The sequence below is a fragment of the Leptonychotes weddellii genome, chromosome 5, assembly GCF_054177405.1.
Source record: "Leptonychotes weddellii isolate Sample4059 chromosome 5, ASM5417740v2, whole genome shotgun sequence".
In the NCBI taxonomy this organism is placed as follows: Eukaryota; Metazoa; Chordata; class Mammalia; order Carnivora; family Phocidae; genus Leptonychotes; species Leptonychotes weddellii.
In genome coordinates, this window is record NC_138373.1 from 97,306,135 (window position 1) to 97,323,316 (window position 17,182).

General features: G+C 36.4%; 1 protein-coding gene across 5 annotated transcripts in view; it reads left to right on the top strand.

Annotated features, from left to right (window-relative positions):
- The window catches only part of IRAK4 (interleukin 1 receptor associated kinase 4), a 26,789-nt gene extending 9,881 nt beyond the window's left edge, over positions 1 to 16,908 (top strand). For 2 of the 5 annotated variants that reach the window (XM_006730263.3, XM_031024751.2), the window contains exons 3-12: positions 162 to 307; positions 1,087 to 1,266; positions 2,171 to 2,331; positions 3,256 to 3,320; positions 6,211 to 6,325; positions 6,755 to 6,864; positions 11,135 to 11,318; positions 12,772 to 12,834; positions 13,893 to 14,051; positions 14,184 to 16,908. In XM_006730263.3, coding sequence (XP_006730326.1) covers positions 162 to 307; positions 1,087 to 1,266; positions 2,171 to 2,331; positions 3,256 to 3,320; positions 6,211 to 6,325; positions 6,755 to 6,864; positions 11,135 to 11,318; positions 12,772 to 12,834; positions 13,893 to 14,051; positions 14,184 to 14,219 — 1,219 coding nt within the window. In that variant the 3' untranslated portion in view covers positions 14,220 to 16,908. Of the gene's footprint in view, positions 1 to 161; positions 308 to 405; positions 547 to 1,086; positions 1,267 to 2,170; positions 2,332 to 3,255; positions 3,321 to 6,210; positions 6,326 to 6,754; positions 6,865 to 11,134; positions 11,319 to 12,771; positions 12,835 to 13,892; positions 14,052 to 14,183 lie in introns of those variants that run through there. The other 3 variants (XM_031024753.2, XM_006730264.3, XM_031024752.2) reach the window with 2 other exon arrangements.
- The last annotated feature ends 274 nt before the right edge of the window (positions 16,909 to 17,182 follow it).

The following is a 17,182-nucleotide window of genomic DNA, read 5'->3' on the forward strand; positions in this document are numbered from 1 at the left end:
TCCTGGTTCTCAGTAATTCTTGCTGGTTCTCCTGCTGCCCTTTTCCTTTAATACTATAGGAGGTGCTGTGGGCGAGGCAGGGGCATGGGGGGAATAATTCCTATTTTCATGTGAAGTCTATTACATTACTAATTTTGGTTTTTTTGTCACTTGCTTTTAAGGAGATTTGAAGCATTACTTCAAACTGGAAAAAGTCCCACTTGTGAATTACTGTTTGACTGGGGCACCACAAATTGCACAGTTGGTGATCTTGTGGATCTTTTGATTCAAAATGAGTTTTTTGCCCCAGCAAGTCTTTTGCTACCAGGTAAACAGAGTGTGATTAGGGCATCAACGATTAGGGTGGATAGGCAAGTGGCAGAAATAGGAACATGTCTCCTTACTCTTACTTTTTTCTCCTGGTAGATGAACCTTACCTTTGAGACTGCTTTTCATTCTTTCCACCCTCCCCGACTCATACAAGCACCCCAGACATAAGGCATTGCGGACTTGCTGCTAAGGACATGGAGGCTTCGTGATCGGGTCTGAGCCCACCATTCAAGTCAGGTAGTTTTGTGCCAATAGGAAGTTTAGAAGGACGGAAATTAGTTTTGGCGGGTTTGGGGTTTTTTTTTGAACTCTTGCTTTTTTTTCACCTTCAACTCCCACCCCGATGGGATCTGTGATCGTGATTTCCTTACATTGTATTCTGTTGGGTCACTGTTTAGATGCCTTCCTCATAACCTTATTTTTTCCCTTTGATGCCACTTACACCAGCAGTTCTCACTATTCTGTGTGCAGATTCCTGGCTCTATTCCAGACCTCGTTATCAGAATTCTTGACTTGGGTTAAGGCCGATGTTTTTAAACAAACACTTCAGTGCTTCTGATGTAGGTGGCTCATAGACTTTTTGAAAACACTGCCTTACCCTCTCTACTCATCTTACTTAAAAATTCTTACTAGGTCGCTTCTTGTGTGTGCTGTGAGAAAAGGAGGTTAAACCTGTGGAAACGGGGATGATGTCAAATGAACTGAGTTCCTAGTTTAACTTTTTCATAAACACTTTTTCTTATGGCAGGACAACTTATATCTTACTTCATTTGGCAGATGCTGTTCCCAAAATGGTTAATACGCTACCTTCTAAAGAAGCTGTAACGGTTCAGCAGAAACAGATGCCTCTATATGGTAAAGACAGGACATTTGTGTTACCTGTGCAGAATCTTGAACAAAACTATATGCCACCTGACTCAAGTCCAGAAAATACAAGTTTAGAAGATAGCGATACACGTAAGTAACATTTGCAGTGCTTTCTGCTAGTGGATTTGTCATTAAGACCATTGCTGCTTTGAAATAAATCTCCCCTTTTTCTTGTGAACACTGGCCATAGCTCTTTTTTTTTTTTTTAAGATGTTACTTATTTGAGAGAGAGAGCGTGCACGCGCACAAGCCGGGGAGGGACAGAAAGAGAGGGAGAAGTAGGCTCCCCGCTGAGCAGGGAGCCCCATGTGGGACTCAGTCCCAGGACCCTGGGATCATGACTTGAGCTGAAGGCAGACACTTAACCGACTGAGCCACCCAGGCACCCTGGCCATAGCTCTTCTGTGGGTTTTCTTTTTTCTCTCCTGACTTATTAAGCACCATCTCCATTGTATTAGTCAGTGTGTTATCAGTGAGTACAAGCAATAGGATGTACAAACAACCACAGAAGTATGACATAATGTGTAACTATTTACATAACTTGAAAAGGTCATTTTTTTTTTTTAAGATTTTATTTATTTATTTGAGAGAGAGAATGAGAGACAGAGAGCATGAGGAGGAAGATCAGAGGGAGAAGCAGACTCCCTGCTGAGCAGGGAGCCCGATGCGGGACTCGATCCTGGGACTCCAGGATCATGACCTGAGCCGAAGGCAGTTGCTTAACCAACTGAGCCACCCAGGCGCCCCGAAAAGGTCATTTTTTAAAGAAAATAAGTGACTAGAGTTTTGGGTGGAGGATCACCAGGCAGAATTCTCAAGATGAAGCTTAAATTTTCATTTTAAAAGATAGCTGTACTCTCTCCTATCATGCCTAATCCAAAGTTGTAAACATTTGTGTATATATGAAATAATCAAGTTGAGAAAATATTAAGGTTATTAAAGCCAGTATATTTTTTATCAAAGTACTTTTTTCCTTATTTTATTGACATTATAGGTTTTCACAGTTTTTCATTTTATGAATTGAAGAATGTCACCAATAACTTTGATGAAAGACCCATTTCTCTCGGTGGCAACAAGATGGGAGAGGGAGGATTTGGAGTTGTATATAAAGGCTATGTGAACAACAAAACTGTAGCAGTGAAGAAACTTGCAGCGGTAAGTTATATGTTTAGGAGTAAAAAGAATTAAAGGAAAAGTTGCTTCCTCGTGTGCTATATCATAAGTTTTAAATTAATCTTTAGGAAATACATTATTTCAGTGTATGTTTTCTTTAAACATCCTTCTAAGCTGGTAGCTTTTAACACTTAAAAATTTGTTGAAAGCTATGGATCCTATCCCTACAAAAATGTCGTTATGGACATACACATATGAGTATACATATAATTTCAGAAGATTCACAAAATGAAGTTGAAAAGCCCTGTTCTACATAGTGCTTCATGCATAATCAAGATGAAAATGGGAAGATTCTAAGAAAATTTTGTAAAAATAACTTTCTTATGTTACTTTTCTCATTTAAAAATAAAGCTTAAAAAATATACAATAAGAAAAAAGATTGAAAAAAATTCTTGTCTAAGTCCTTCATTCCCATTTCTTCTAGAGTGTTCACCATGTACTCGATTTGTTATAACTGTTATTATATTCTAGAAACATCCATGTACTACATATTTATATGATAAAGATAGTCGCCTGTTGTCATATATGTTACAAATACTTTTGTAGATTTCGTTTGTCTTTTTCCCTTCAAATTTGCTTGTGTTTTTTGTTACAGCAAATTTTTTCTTCAGAATGCTTATGCAGTAAATTCTCATATTATTTCGTTTTGTTCCTACAATAACTCAGTGAGGTTTATATGGTTATATGGTTTATAAGGTTTTTTTCCCTTCCACTAACTAGCCAGGGGACTTTAAACAAATCATTAAAATTTCTAGTTCTCAGTTATTCTATAAAATGGAGAGAATAATACCTTTACTGTTTCAAAGAAAGCAAGATCAGCCAGGCCATCTTTTGCACCTCCTTCTAGCTTTAGGATCTTTGAGGGTATTGTATTGTATTATATTATATATTATTTTATTTTTTCAGATGGTTGACATTAGTACTGAAGAACTGAAACAGCAGTTTGATCAAGAAATAAAAGTTATGGCAAAGTAAGTTAATTTGGCAATGTGGTAGAGCGGAAAAGAGCAGCTCCAGGAGTAGAGGACCTGGTTTCTCACTCAGAGTGTGCCATGAACTAGTGATATTTCCAAACATGTAGAATTAAACTAAAGGGTTTAGATGAGAGGAATTGAAAGAATTTTGACTCTACAAGTCTGTGACTACAAATACTCACATGCCTGGAGCTTAAACAGCACTCTAAGAAGTGCTATATCATAGCAAAGTTCCAAAGGATTTCAGCTATCTTCCGTTATCATGTTTACTGCTCCCATATTCATGAGAGATAAGTTATAGAGATACAAAAAAAATTACAGAATAATAGGCCCTTAGATATGTTAACAACCCTAAATCAGGAAAAAAGTTATATGCCAGAATCCTTAGAAGACATTGACCCAGTACACTTGACAATTGCTGGGCATTGTCAAGAAGGATAAGCGAAACAAATCAGGATCTATTCTGATAATTGTAGTGCAGTGTATTTTAGGTGTCTGGTCTCATTTAACCCTCATAACAGTTCTTATAACCTCCCCTACCTTTTTTTTTTTTTTTTCAAAGAGATTTAGAAACATTATGTAACTTGCCTGAGGCCACATAGCTGGTAAAAATCAGATCCGCTTTTCATATCCAGACCTTTCTGATTCCAGAGCTTAAGCTTTTTTCGTTTTCCTTTTTTAAAATTTATTTATTTTTTAGTACCAAAATGTAATTGACATACAATGTGATATTAGTTTCAGGTATACAACGTGCCGATTCGACAATTCTGTACATTACTCAGTGCTCACCATAATAAGTATAGTCCGCATCTGTCACCTTAGAACATTATTGATATGAATCCTACTGAGATGTACCAGTTTACCTCAATTACACCCATTGCTATAAATTACCAATTGTAATTGCTTAACCCCAAGAAAGAAATAATAGACCGGAATTAATTCAGTCATAGTAAAAATAATGCACGCTGATAAAAAAACAAAAACGAAAACAAAACAAAAACCTCTTTCTTTCGGGATTTTGTTCCCCCCCACCCTTATACCCACTCTGCAATCCTAAAAGTAACTTGCTCAAAGTAGATATTCTAGGAAATACAGGAATATATATTTAAAATAATAAAAACCATCTCTTAAATATATCACTCAGAGCGAGCCATGGCTAATATTTCGATATACTTGCTTCATGATGTGTGTGTAGCATTTTTCCCATGTCATTAAAAATAATTTTAAAACATTTTGTTATTGTATATTAGTTTTAATTTTAAAGTATTGTATATCAATTATTTAGCATACATGATGATTATATTTTATTTAACCAGTACCCTACTAGGTTTGTTTCTAATTTTCAACATTACAAATTAAAGTTCCTTTAAATCTCATTGTATATAAATCTTTAAATGCAACTCTGCTTATTTTATCAGGTAGAATCCTAGAAGAATCACTGGTTCAGATTGCATGAACTTCTTAAAAACTTTCCAAGTACATGTCCAAATGGCTTTATAAATAAATTATGGTAATTTACACTCCTATCAGCAATGTATTATAATTTTAAATTTCACTACCTCACCACCATTGACTATTATTACTGTTTCTTAATAAGTACCAATTTCTGGACCTTACTAGCAGAATGACCCTGGCCAAGTTTCTTAACTGTCTGTTAGTTTTCTCGTCTATAAAATGGGATAATCATAGTGTTTACTTCATTAAGTTATTGTGAGGATTAAATAAAACAAAGCAGGTAAATCATTTACCGCAGTGCCTTCTACATCGTACAAACTCAGCAAATGTTACCTACTTGTTTTTAAAATGTGCCAGTTTGATGGAAAATAGAGTACTTATTGTTTTAATTTGCACTTCTTAAAATATTTATGAGGATAGACTGTTTTCAAATTAAAGTCTGATTTGAAATCATGAAATCCCAGAATTTTAGATGATTTTGAATCAACAAAGTGAGTAAGCACTTGGATGGAATACATATCATGTTCTAAGTATATTTCTAGGCCCTCATGTATTTGCTCATTCAATTCTCACAGCATCCATGTTACATAGTAGGGGTTATTATCCACATTTGGTGAATTTGCTGAGGCTCAGTTGAGGTTGTTAACTTGTTAAGTGTTAATTTGGCCTATAGGTTGAATATCCAGGGGGTGGCAGAGCTGAATTTTAAACTTAGGACTTTGCCCAGTTTTCTTTCTACTGTACCATAGATACCTAAGATTTTGTTATAGTTCAGCTCTCTTTAATTTTATTCCTTTCAAGTAGATAAATTCAAATTAGGTTATAAATAATAAGATATCATTAAGGATCAACTATGTGTAAATTAGGTGTGGTTAGAGATCAGATGTCTATAAATCAGGGCTTTGGATGTGTTAGAAAATTCTTGAAAGGGTTGGCATACCAGTTTCAACAGACTTCTTAAAATCTTACCTGTAAAACTATCATTGAAAATTGTGCTACACAAAGGTAATTATCAGCCCAGTCCTTAACCAAACTATCACAAGTTCCAAAGTTCTAAGTTATTAAGCTTTTACTATAAAATAGAAACAGGAGGCGCCTAGCTCAGTTAGAAGAGCATTTGATTCTTGATCTCAGGGTTGTGAGTTCAAGCCCCACACTGGGTGTAGAGATTACTTAAATAAAAAAAATAGAAAAAGGATTTGCTTCTAATGTTGATCAATATTGACTGAAAGAACTGTTTGCAGAAAATTGTAAATGGTTACAATAAACATAAATAAATATGTTATAAACATATGTATCATAATGATATATAGCATATCATTATTTTCTTGCTCTTTTTTTCTGTTAAAGCTCTAAATTGAATAACCTCCAACCTACAGCTGAATATATGTATGTGTCATAATAATTTTGAGTGGAAAATTATTTGTCGTAGGTGTCAACATGAGAACTTAGTAGAACTGCTTGGTTTCTCAAGTGATGGAGATGACCTCTGCTTAGTATATGTTTATATGCCCAATGGCTCATTGCTAGACAGGCTGTCTTGCTTGGTAAGATATTTGTTCATCAGATTGTTCGGGTTTCTATTTATGTGTTGGAATACTAATATTCACTTTGTTACAAGATTATTTAAACCATATTAATCTTAATATTTTTCCTGCTCTTTGAAAATTATACAGTTGATAGGTATACAACTGGGATTGCTATTCTATTAGGTGATAATCTTAAATACAAAATTACCAGTCAAGACCAGTCTTTGAAGGTGCTCTTATATATTTTTGTTGTCAAATAAGAAATGCTGACTCTGACTTGATCTTATTTAGAGATTATTTTTGAACAATTTTTAAAAATTGCAGTCCTACATTCTTGGTGATATAATATCGTTTTCAGTAGTTGCTTAGAAAAATGTTCTGTTATATATTTTCTATAAATTTTCTCATCCTCTTTTTTTTTAATGGGTTGGTTTCTTACTTCATAAGGATGATACTCCACCACTTCCTTGGCACATGAGATGCAAGATTGCTCAAGGTGCAGCTAATGGCATCAGTTTTTTACATGAAAACCATCATATTCATAGAGACATTAAAAGGTAAATGCTACTCTTAAAAAAGTTTTTGGAAAACCATCTTTAGAGAATGACTTGCTCTCACTCTTTCTATTCAATATTCATATGCATGTTTTAACTTACAGCACTGCATGAAAGCTCTTCTCATTAAGACGTCTATAATCTCCTTTATTCCAAACCCACTGACCTATTTTTAGTACTCATCCTACATGATCTTTTTTTGAATAGCATGGCATTTTGTTTTTCTTGACTACTTTTGCCTTGTCAAAATTATTTTCTTGGGGCGCCTGGGTGGCTCAGTCATTAAGCGTCTGCCTTCGGCTCAGGTCAGGATCCCAGGGTCCTGGGATCGAGCCCCGCATCGGGCTCCCTGCTCGGCGGGAAGCCTGCTTCTCCCTCTCCCATTCCCCCTGCTTGTGTTCCCTCTCTCGCTGTGTCTCTCTCTGTCAAATAAATAAATAAAATCTTAAAAAAAAAAATTGTTTTCTGGATCACCACTATTTTCTGAATCACTCTCATCCTCCATGGGTGCATTTCAATTCTCTTTCTTCTTGCATAAATAACAAGTATTAATTGAGCACCTACTATATGCTAGGCACAGTAGAAAATACTTAGCAAAACTAGCACTTTTAGTGTTTGACATCAATCAAATGATCACTAATAATAGAACTTTAGTAAGTAGTATATAGTATTTAATGTACAGTATTAGTATAAATAAGAGTTCTCTGAGGAAGTAATATTTTAGCAGAGATCCAAAGAATGAGTAGGAAATAAGTGGGCACAATTAGAGGGTAGCTAAAGAAGGTAGGGAGAAGAACATTCTAGAAAGAAGGGACTACATTTGTAAGACTAGTGTTGAGAGGGAACATGAGAGCATGATGAATTACAGGAAGTGAAATGAATACAGTATAACTGAAATGTAGAAATTGAAGGAATGATTGATATAAGAGAGAATTATAGAAGTCAGCCTGGAGCTAACCCCTGTAGGATCTAGTAGACTAAGGTAAGGACTTTAGTTTTATCATAAATGTAATCAGATACCATTGAAAAATTATAAGTACAGATGTGGCATCATGTTTAAGTTTGGAGAAGATCACTTTGACTTGAGTGTAGAGAACAGTTTCTAAGAAGGGATAGTTAGGAGGCTATCACAGAAGTCTTGGTGGTAGCAGTTCATATCAAAAGAAGTGAGCAGATTTGAGAGATTAAGATGGCAGGACTGGGTGTCTCTGTCGGTTAAGCACCTGCCTTCAGCTCAAGTCATGATCCCAGGGTCCTGAGATAGAGCCCCAAATTGGGCTCCCTGCTCCGCTGGGAGCCTGCTTCTCCCTCTCCCTCTGCCCCTCGCCCACTCATGTTCTCTCTCGCTCTCACTCTTTCTCTCAAATAAATTTTTAAAAATCTTGAAAAAAAATAAGACGGGAGGACTTGCTGATATCTTGGCTGTAGAGGGGTCAGGGAGAGGGACATGTCAGGAATGACTCCTGGATTTCTAGCTTCCTGAATTGCATTCTGGGATGATTGTGGCATAATTTACTTACATAGAAAGCACTGGAAGAGGACAGGTTGAGGGTTGAAGATGTGAATTCTCTTTTGTACATGTTGTGTTAAGATTCTTTTAAGATATAGAAGTGGAGGGGCGCCTGGGTGGCTCAGTCGTTTAAGCGTCTGCCTTCGGCTCAGGTCATGATCCCGGGGTCCTGGGATCAAGCCCAGCATCAGGCTCCCTGCTCGGCAAGAAGCCTGCTTCTCCCTCTCCCGCTCCCCCTGTTTATGTTCCCGCTCTCGCTTTCTCTCTCTGTGTCAAATAATTAAAATCTTAAAAAAAAAAAAAAGATATAGAAGTGGAGATGTTAAACAGGCAGTGTGATATACAGATATGGAGCTGAAAAAAGTCTGAGCTGAAGATATAAACTTGTGTATTACTTACATATAGATGATAATTGAAGACCTATTATATGATTGTATTCTCTTAAGGAGAGATAGAGATTAGGAAAAGATCCCAAGATTTAGTCCTGAGGAACTTTAAGACTTAATGGCCAAATAGAAGAGAATGATCTCAAAAAGGAATCTAAGAAAGTAGGCACAGAAAGGTCAGAAGAGAACCTAGAGAGTATGATATCTGTGAAAACAAGGAAAGAGAGTATTTCCCAAGAGGAACTAGTCACAAATGCCAGTTGCTTTTTAGATGTCAGGATGAGGACTGAAAATCACCATTTGATTAGTGCCCTGAAGATCATTGGTATCTTTACAAAGCCCTACTTCCCCGTAGTAATTGGGCACAATTCAGGATGTAGTTGAGGAGAGATTGGGAGCTAGAGAACTGAAATGTGAGTGTAGACAAGTCTTTTATGACATTTAGATAGTGAAGGGTGATTGCTGGAAATGATGTGTCATTCGGGAAACTTTTTTTAAGATGGCAGAGACTAAAGCATGTTTTTATGCCTAGGGGAAAAGGGAGATGATAAAATAGAGAAGTGAGATAATTAATGGAGTAGGGTTCCTGAGAACATACGAAGGAGTCCAAGTAAGAGATCAGCCTATAGATGAGAGGACAGGCACAATCTCTCATCCCTTACGTATTGGTGTATTTCCCCCTATTCTCACCTCCTGTTTCTTCTCTTCCCACAACGTGCTCTTGCTGACATTATATTGACTTCACCTGCTATCTATGTGTGGGTGACACTCAAATCTGTATCATCAGCCTCTGATCCTATATTTTCAATATCTCCAGACCAAAAACACCTTGCCTGGGTGTCCCACAGCAGCCTCTAAGTTAACAAGTCAGAAATCAAATTCATTTTCTCTTCCAAACCAAAGTCTTCTTCCTGTATTCCCTTCCTGATCAAATGAAGTCACTATTTATCCTGTCTCCCAAGCTAAAGACTTTCTCATTCCTCATATCATACTCATTACAAAGTTCACTGAATGTGCCTCAGATTCTCAGCTCCTTTTTTTTCCTCCACTGTTCTTTCTTTATCCAGACTCTCACCATCTCTCATTTGCTTTATTACAAGCTTTCCTGGTCAGCCTTTAACTAGTCTGTTCTAGTTCTCATCTATTCACTACTACACTGCCAGGTTATGTTCTTAAAAATCAAGGCTAGGGGTGCCTGGGCGGCTCAGTGGGTTAAGCATCTGCCTTTGGCTCAGGTCATGATCCCAGAGTCCTGGTATTGAGCCCCATGTCAGGCTCCTTGCTCAGTGGGGAGTCTTCTTCTCCCTCTTCCTCTGCCCCTTCCCCTGCTTGTACGCTCTCTCTCTCAAAGAAGTAAGTAAAAATCTTTAAAAAAATCAAGTCTAATAGCACCAATTCCTTACTATGAAAACTTTTGCTGGCGTCCTGCTCTCACAGGAACAAATTCATATTCTCTCCATGTTTCATTGGCACCAGTTTCTTGAAATTGATCATATGTTTTTATGTTTTCATCACTATGTACATGTTGCTCCATTTGCCTGAAATGCCTTTTTTCCCCCTCATTTATCCCTCACCTTCTAACAATCCTTCAAGACTAAGAACACTGTTCACCCTCTCCTTAGAATTTCTTCCAGCCATGTGGTTGTTCTCTCAGGATTTTGTATCTACTATCACCATTATGGAGTATTTATTGGATTTTTAAAAATTATTTATGTACCTTTGTCACAGACAAGATTTGAAAATCCCCCATCCATGCAGGACTGAGCTTAAATACTATTATACATAATGATTCTTGATAAAATTTTTTATTGAATGCAACTATGCGTGTATGAGTGAATGCATGTAATGAATGAATAAAGACCTTTTAACCATGTTCTTTCCTCTTTGAAAGATTTCAGATAGTACAAAAAAAAAAAATAACACGTGAAACTAACATAACTGCATGTGAACTATACTGGAATTAAAAAAAAACTTAGAAAGAAGAAAAAGAAATGAATAATTAAAATACTTTGGTTGGAAATTTGTTTTTAAATGAGTTGAGAAATATTAGGAAAAGAATAAGAATGGTGCTTTAGGAGACTGAGGGAAATTTCCCCTATGATAAATTACTTATGAAATAATGAAAGTATCTCTCACTAATGCGGACAGTTTTATTTCATTTTTATTCTCTTAAAATTTTTCCTAAAATCTCCTAAAAAAAAGACAATCTTTTCGCTTTAGTTTTAATCTGAAATCTAGATTTATTTATACAAATTTCAGGCTTTTCTGATGTGTATTATAAAATGGTATACTCTGTAAATATGTACATATGTTCTGTATGTATGTAAATGTTAACTGTTTGACTTGCTTGAAAAGAAAAATATTTTTTTCTTTTCAGCGCAAATATCTTACTAGATGAAGACTTTACAGCCAAAATATCTGACTTTGGGCTTGCACGGGCTTCTGAGAAGTTGGCCCAGACAGTCATGACTAGCAGAATTGTGGGAACAACAGCTTATATGGCACCTGAGGCTTTACGAGGAGAAATAACACCCAAATCTGACATCTACAGCTTTGGTGTGGTAAGTTTCACATATATAATTAGTAAAAATAATCATTCTGGCTATAACTGTGAAATTTAAGTAGAATATTCTGAAATACCTGTCTTGCTTAGCTCTGTTATGTAAATGTGCATATTGTTTACTTTAACCCTTAGTTAAATGAAGTTATAAAAGCTTCTCCAAGTTTGTAGAACTTTTTAAAATGGATTTCTGAAGTTACTGCAAGAAATGACTTTTTTACCACACTATCCTTATGAATTAGTATGAAGGTTACATGAAATTAGTGCATAAAACAAAGATGCCTGGGTAGCTCAGTCAGTTAAGCGTCTGTCTTTGGCTCAGGTCAAGATCCCAGGGTCCTGGGATTAAGTTCCGCATTGGGCTCCCTGCTCAGCGGGGAGCCTGCTTCTCCCTCTGTTCTCCCCCTGCTTGTGTGCACGCTCTCTCTCTTTCTGACAAATAAATAAAATCTTTAAAAAAAAAAAAAATTAGTGCATAAAACAAATCATGTCATACAGCACACATTTAATGTCATATTTTTTTAAAAGACGTACACATTGGGGCACTTGGGTGGCTCAGTTGTTAGGCATCTGCCTTTGGCTCAGGTCATGATCCCAGGGTCCTGGGATCGAGCCCTGCATCAGGCTCCCTGCTTGGTGGGAAGCCTACTTCTCCCTGTCCCACTCCCCCTGCTTATGTTCCTGCTCTCACTTTGTCTGTCTCTGTCAAATAAATAAATATTAAAAAAAAAGACATACACTTTGGCATTTTCTGATCTACTGGTCTGTTCAGAATAACTTTTACGATGGAGTGAGTGGGAGTGGTTGGAGAAATCAGGTTCTTCTTCATCTTATTTTTGCATATATGTTTCCTATATGGAAATTTAACTTCACAACACTGTGAAGTTAAGGCACAGAGTTGTAGGATATGCCTAAAGTTTAGAAAATAATATTCTAAAAGCCAGAGAAAATTATTCTTGTGAAGAATGCCCTGCAAGACAGGAGAAGGACTATCCAGAACACATATTGAGTGGAACTGATTGTTTTAGTAAGTTGCTAATAGAAAAGTACTGCTTGTGGGGATTGGTGGAACCCAAGATTTCTGTGAAGGAGTGGTGGTGAGAAATGACCACAACTCATGTCTTTTCTGCTTTTTTTTTTTAAAGATTTTATTTATTCATTTTAGAGAGAAAGAGCACACAAGCGGGGGGGAGTGGCAGAGGGAAAGAGAGAGAATCTCAAGTAGACTCCCTGCTGAGTGAGGAGCCCGTTGCGGGGCTCTATCCCAGGACCCCAAGATCATGACCTGAGCTGAAACCAAGAGTCGGATGCCCCTGTCCTTTCTGCTTTAATGCCTAAAAAGCATAATGCAATATGTGGAAATGATTAATCAGATTTCATAATCAAGATCCATATTTTTTCCATGTGTTGTCTTGTGTGTTACAGTAATGGACTTCTTTTTTTTGTCTTCATAGGTTTTATTAGAAATAATAACTGGACTTCCAGCTGTAGATGAACACCGTGAGCCTCAGTTATTGGTAATTGAAAGATTTATTATTTTTTCCAGTCCTTTTCTCTTTGCATTTATAATCTAAATTTATATGGGTAAATTTGGCATCTAGCAATGTCTTTTTCTATTGGCAATCTTTTCATTGGCAGTTACAAAGTGGCATATGGAAAGAGCATCACATATTTCTAATCTCAGCTCTGCCACGAAGTATTTGTGAAGCTTGGAAAAGTCACTTATATATTCTATGTACTGGGTAAAACCAGAATAGAACTATATGACTTTTTAGGTCTTCTACAGTTTATTTTTATTTTCTTACCTTCAGGGTGATTACTAACAGCTTTTTCAGCTCAGAGAGGAAAAACAATATGGCTTCCATTCAGATTTGTATCAGAATGGAATTGCTAGTAAAATTTTCTATCCATTTCCCTTATGTAGTATTTTATTTATAAAATTATGATAGAAAACTTTTCCTGTGTATTTTATTAGGCATTCAATGGCAATTATATAAATAGACTAACTGAGTACTAAAACCACAAGAAAATTATGCCTTGCCCTTTTTTTCCTGTATAGTAAATTTTAGGAACTTGGAGGGTCTTTCTGTAAAAATAAAGATTTACAGAAATCTTTTGTAATCTAAAGATTTCAGAAATACCTACTATCATGAATAAGTTTTTTTTAAAACTAGTTAAATAACTACACTGACTTTATTCTAATTTATGTGTTCTAATGAGGCAAACCAGTGAGACAAATTCAGATAATATATGTATAACAGATTATTCCCGTAGAATGGAGATGAGAAAGTCAAAGGGTATGATATATTTGCTCAAGGATTGGTGCCATTTTTCGCTTTAAGAAAAACAATAAGGGGCACCTGGGTGGCTCAGTCATTAAGCATCTGCCTTCGGCTCAGGTCATGATCCCAGCGTCCTGGGATGGAGTCCCGTGTCAGGCTCTCTGCTCAGCGGGGAGCCTGCTTTTCCCTCTGCCTCTTCCTGACGCTCCCCCTGCTTGTGCTCTGTTGCTCTCTCTCTTTCTGACAAATAAATAAAATAAAATCTTTAAAGAAAAAAAACATTTGTTTTAAAGCTAGATATTAAAGAAGAAATTGAAGATGAAGAGACGACGATTGAAGACTATGTTGATACGAAGATGAATGACACTGATCCCACTTCCATTGAAACTATGTACTCTGTTGCTAGTCAATGCTTGCATGAAAAGAAAAATAAGAGACCAGACATTAAGAAGGTACTAACTAATTTTTTATATTTATTTAAAAAGTGAAGAAGGTGGGGTTCATCTTTTTTTTCTAAGTTTACATTTCAAAACAACTGTTTAATACAGTTTTTTTGTGTTTTTCTTTTTCTGTCTTTTTGAAAGGTTCAACAGCTGCTGCAAGACATGACAGCTTCTTAAAATTTTACTGGAATAGATTCTTGATTTTTTTTGTATACACCTATCTAAACCATTTTTTAAACTAAATTTTTTTTGTAAACATTCTTTTTTACCTTTAACAAGGCAGCATGGAGCAGTGCAGTGGCTATATTAAAGCTTGTATAGAACTACCAACAAATATAGAACAAACAAAAGTAGAGCCACGATATCGACCCTAAGCCCTAGCTTGTTAGAACCCTCAGTTCTTTAGTAATCCCTTAGACCTTTCCTTGGAACCTCACCAAACACGGTTTGAAAACTATAGAATTAGCAACAAAGAGGACTGGACCATAGGGTGAAAAGACCCTCGGCCAAAGCCCAGTTCTACTACTAATTTGCTGTAGAGCTTTGGGCAAGCCCTATATAGCTTTAAGCCTTGGTTTTTTTCCACTGGTAACATTGGGCTAATATCTATTGTGCTTCTCTGACAGGTAGTCATGAAAATCAGATGAGGCAGCATAGGTACATGCACTTTGTAATATGTAAAGTGATATAAAATTTAAAATTTATATACAATCCAATTACAGTCATTTGTATATAGGATCATGTTCGCAGTATGCTATTTTAAGCAATCATTCACCACTAACCAAATATGCCCTGATGTTACTTCCATGATGATATGGTCAATATTAGATTATGTTACATGGCAAAATTGAAGGAATTTTGCAGATGTTGTTAAAGTCCCTAATCTGCTGACTTTGAGTATCAACTGAGAGACTGTGCTAGGTGGGCCTGCCCTAATAAGGTGAGTTCTTACAAGAAGCCTGAGAGATTATCCCGTGGGCCTTGAAGAAGTAAGCTACCATGTTGTAAGAAGGCCACATTGACTAAGACTTAAGGGTGGCCTTCTAGGTTGAGAGCCACCTTCCAGCTGTTAGCCATCAATAAAAAAACTGGGACCTGGGTTGTATAACCACAAGAAACAGAATTCTTCTAGAAAGAACAACTGTTTTTCTTCCCATATTTCTGACCCACTGCTTTGCTCGCTAGCCAATGAAAAATTTTTTATTTTAAATTTCTCTCAATATGTTCTATGGGAACCAAGCAGGTAATAGGAACAATTAATAAATGATATGCCTTACTTTTCTAACATATAATTAAGAGAAGTTTAAGACATTCTGAAGCATTTATTGCTCTATCCACTTTCTGGTTCTGTAACTGTATAAAATGGCCATAGATCTCAGCTATCTGTAGTCCTTTTTATTCACTTTCAGAACACAAGCGTACTCAGATACGTACAGTTCAGTTCCAGACCACCACAATAAAATGAGTATCACAATAAAGTGAGTCAAATAAATTTTTTGGTTTGCCAATGCATATAAAAGTTATGTTTACACTATACTATAGTCTATTAACTGTGCAATAACATATGTCTAAAAAATAATGTACATACCTTAATTTAAAGATACTTTGTTACTAGAAAATGCTGAGTATCCTCTGAGCTCGCAGGGAGCTTTTTGCTGGTGAAGGGTCTCTACTCCATGTTGATGGCTGCTGAGTGATCAGGGAGGGTGGTGGTTGCTGAAGGCTGGGGTGGCTGTGGCAATTTCTTAAGTGAAGTTTTTCCCATCAATTGACTCTTCCTTTCACAAACAATTTCTCTGTAGCATGCAATGCTGCTTCATAGCATTTTACCTACAGTAGAACTTTTTTTCAAAATTGGAATCAATCCTCTCATACCCTGCCACTGCTTTATCAATTATGCAGTATTCTAAATGTTTTGTTGTCATTTCGGCAATCTTCACAGCATCTTCACCAGGAGTAGATTCCATTCTCAAGAAACCACTTTCTCCACTCTTCCCAACTCCTCATTTGTTGAAGTTTTATCATGAGATTGCAGAAATTTAGTCACAACTTAAGACTCTACTTCTAATTCTAGTTCTCTTGCTCTTTCCACCACTGAAGTCTTTCCTTCCACTTCCTCCACTGAAGTCTTAAACCCCCCAAAGTCATCTGTGAGGGTTGGAATCAACTTTCTTCATATCAGAAATAAGACTGTTTCCCTTTCTTATCAGTCATGTGTTCACTATAGTAGAACTTTTAATTTACATTCACAACCTAGCTAATTATTTGGTGCAAGAGTCCTAGCTTTTGGTTTATATCAGCTTTTGACATGCCTTCCTCACTAAAAATCATTTCTAGCCTTTGATTTAAAGTGAGAGAGGTGTGACTCTTCCTTTCACCTGAATAGAGGCCATTGTAGGGTTGTTAATGTGCCTAACTTCAATATTGTTGGGTCTCAGAGATTAGGGAGGTGTGAGAAGGAGAGAGATGGGGGGGAACAGTAGGTCAGGAGAGCTGTCAGAGCACACACATTTATCGGTAAGTTCCTGTCTTATATGGGCACTGTGCTTGGTGCCCCAAAACAATGACAGTCATTTAACATCAAAGGCCACTGACCATGGATCACCATAACAAATATACTAATAATTAAAAGTTTGAAATATTGCAAGAATTACCAAAATGTGGCACAGAGACACAAAGTGAGCAAATGCTGTTGGAAAAATGGTGCCGATAGACCTGCTCAACCCAGGGATGCCATAAATCTTCAATTTACAAAAGCTACAGTATCTGCAAAGTGAAATCCAGTGATTTATGCCTGTATGTATGTATTTTATTTTTTTCCAGCTTTATTGTGGTATAATTGACAATTAAAATTATATTTACTTCAGGTGTTCAGTGTGTTTTGCTGTATGTATACATTGTGAAATGATTTGATAATCAAGCTAATTAACACAACCATCACCTCACATAGTTACCTTTTTTGATTTTTTGGTGTGGTGAGCACATTTAAGATTACTGTCTTAGCAAATTTCAGTATACAATACAGTATTATTAACTATAGTCATCAACTTGTACCTTAGATCCCCAGAACTTAGTCATTTTATAACTAAAAGTTTTTATTCTTTGACTAACCTCTCCCCATACTCCTTTGAAGTTTGTAA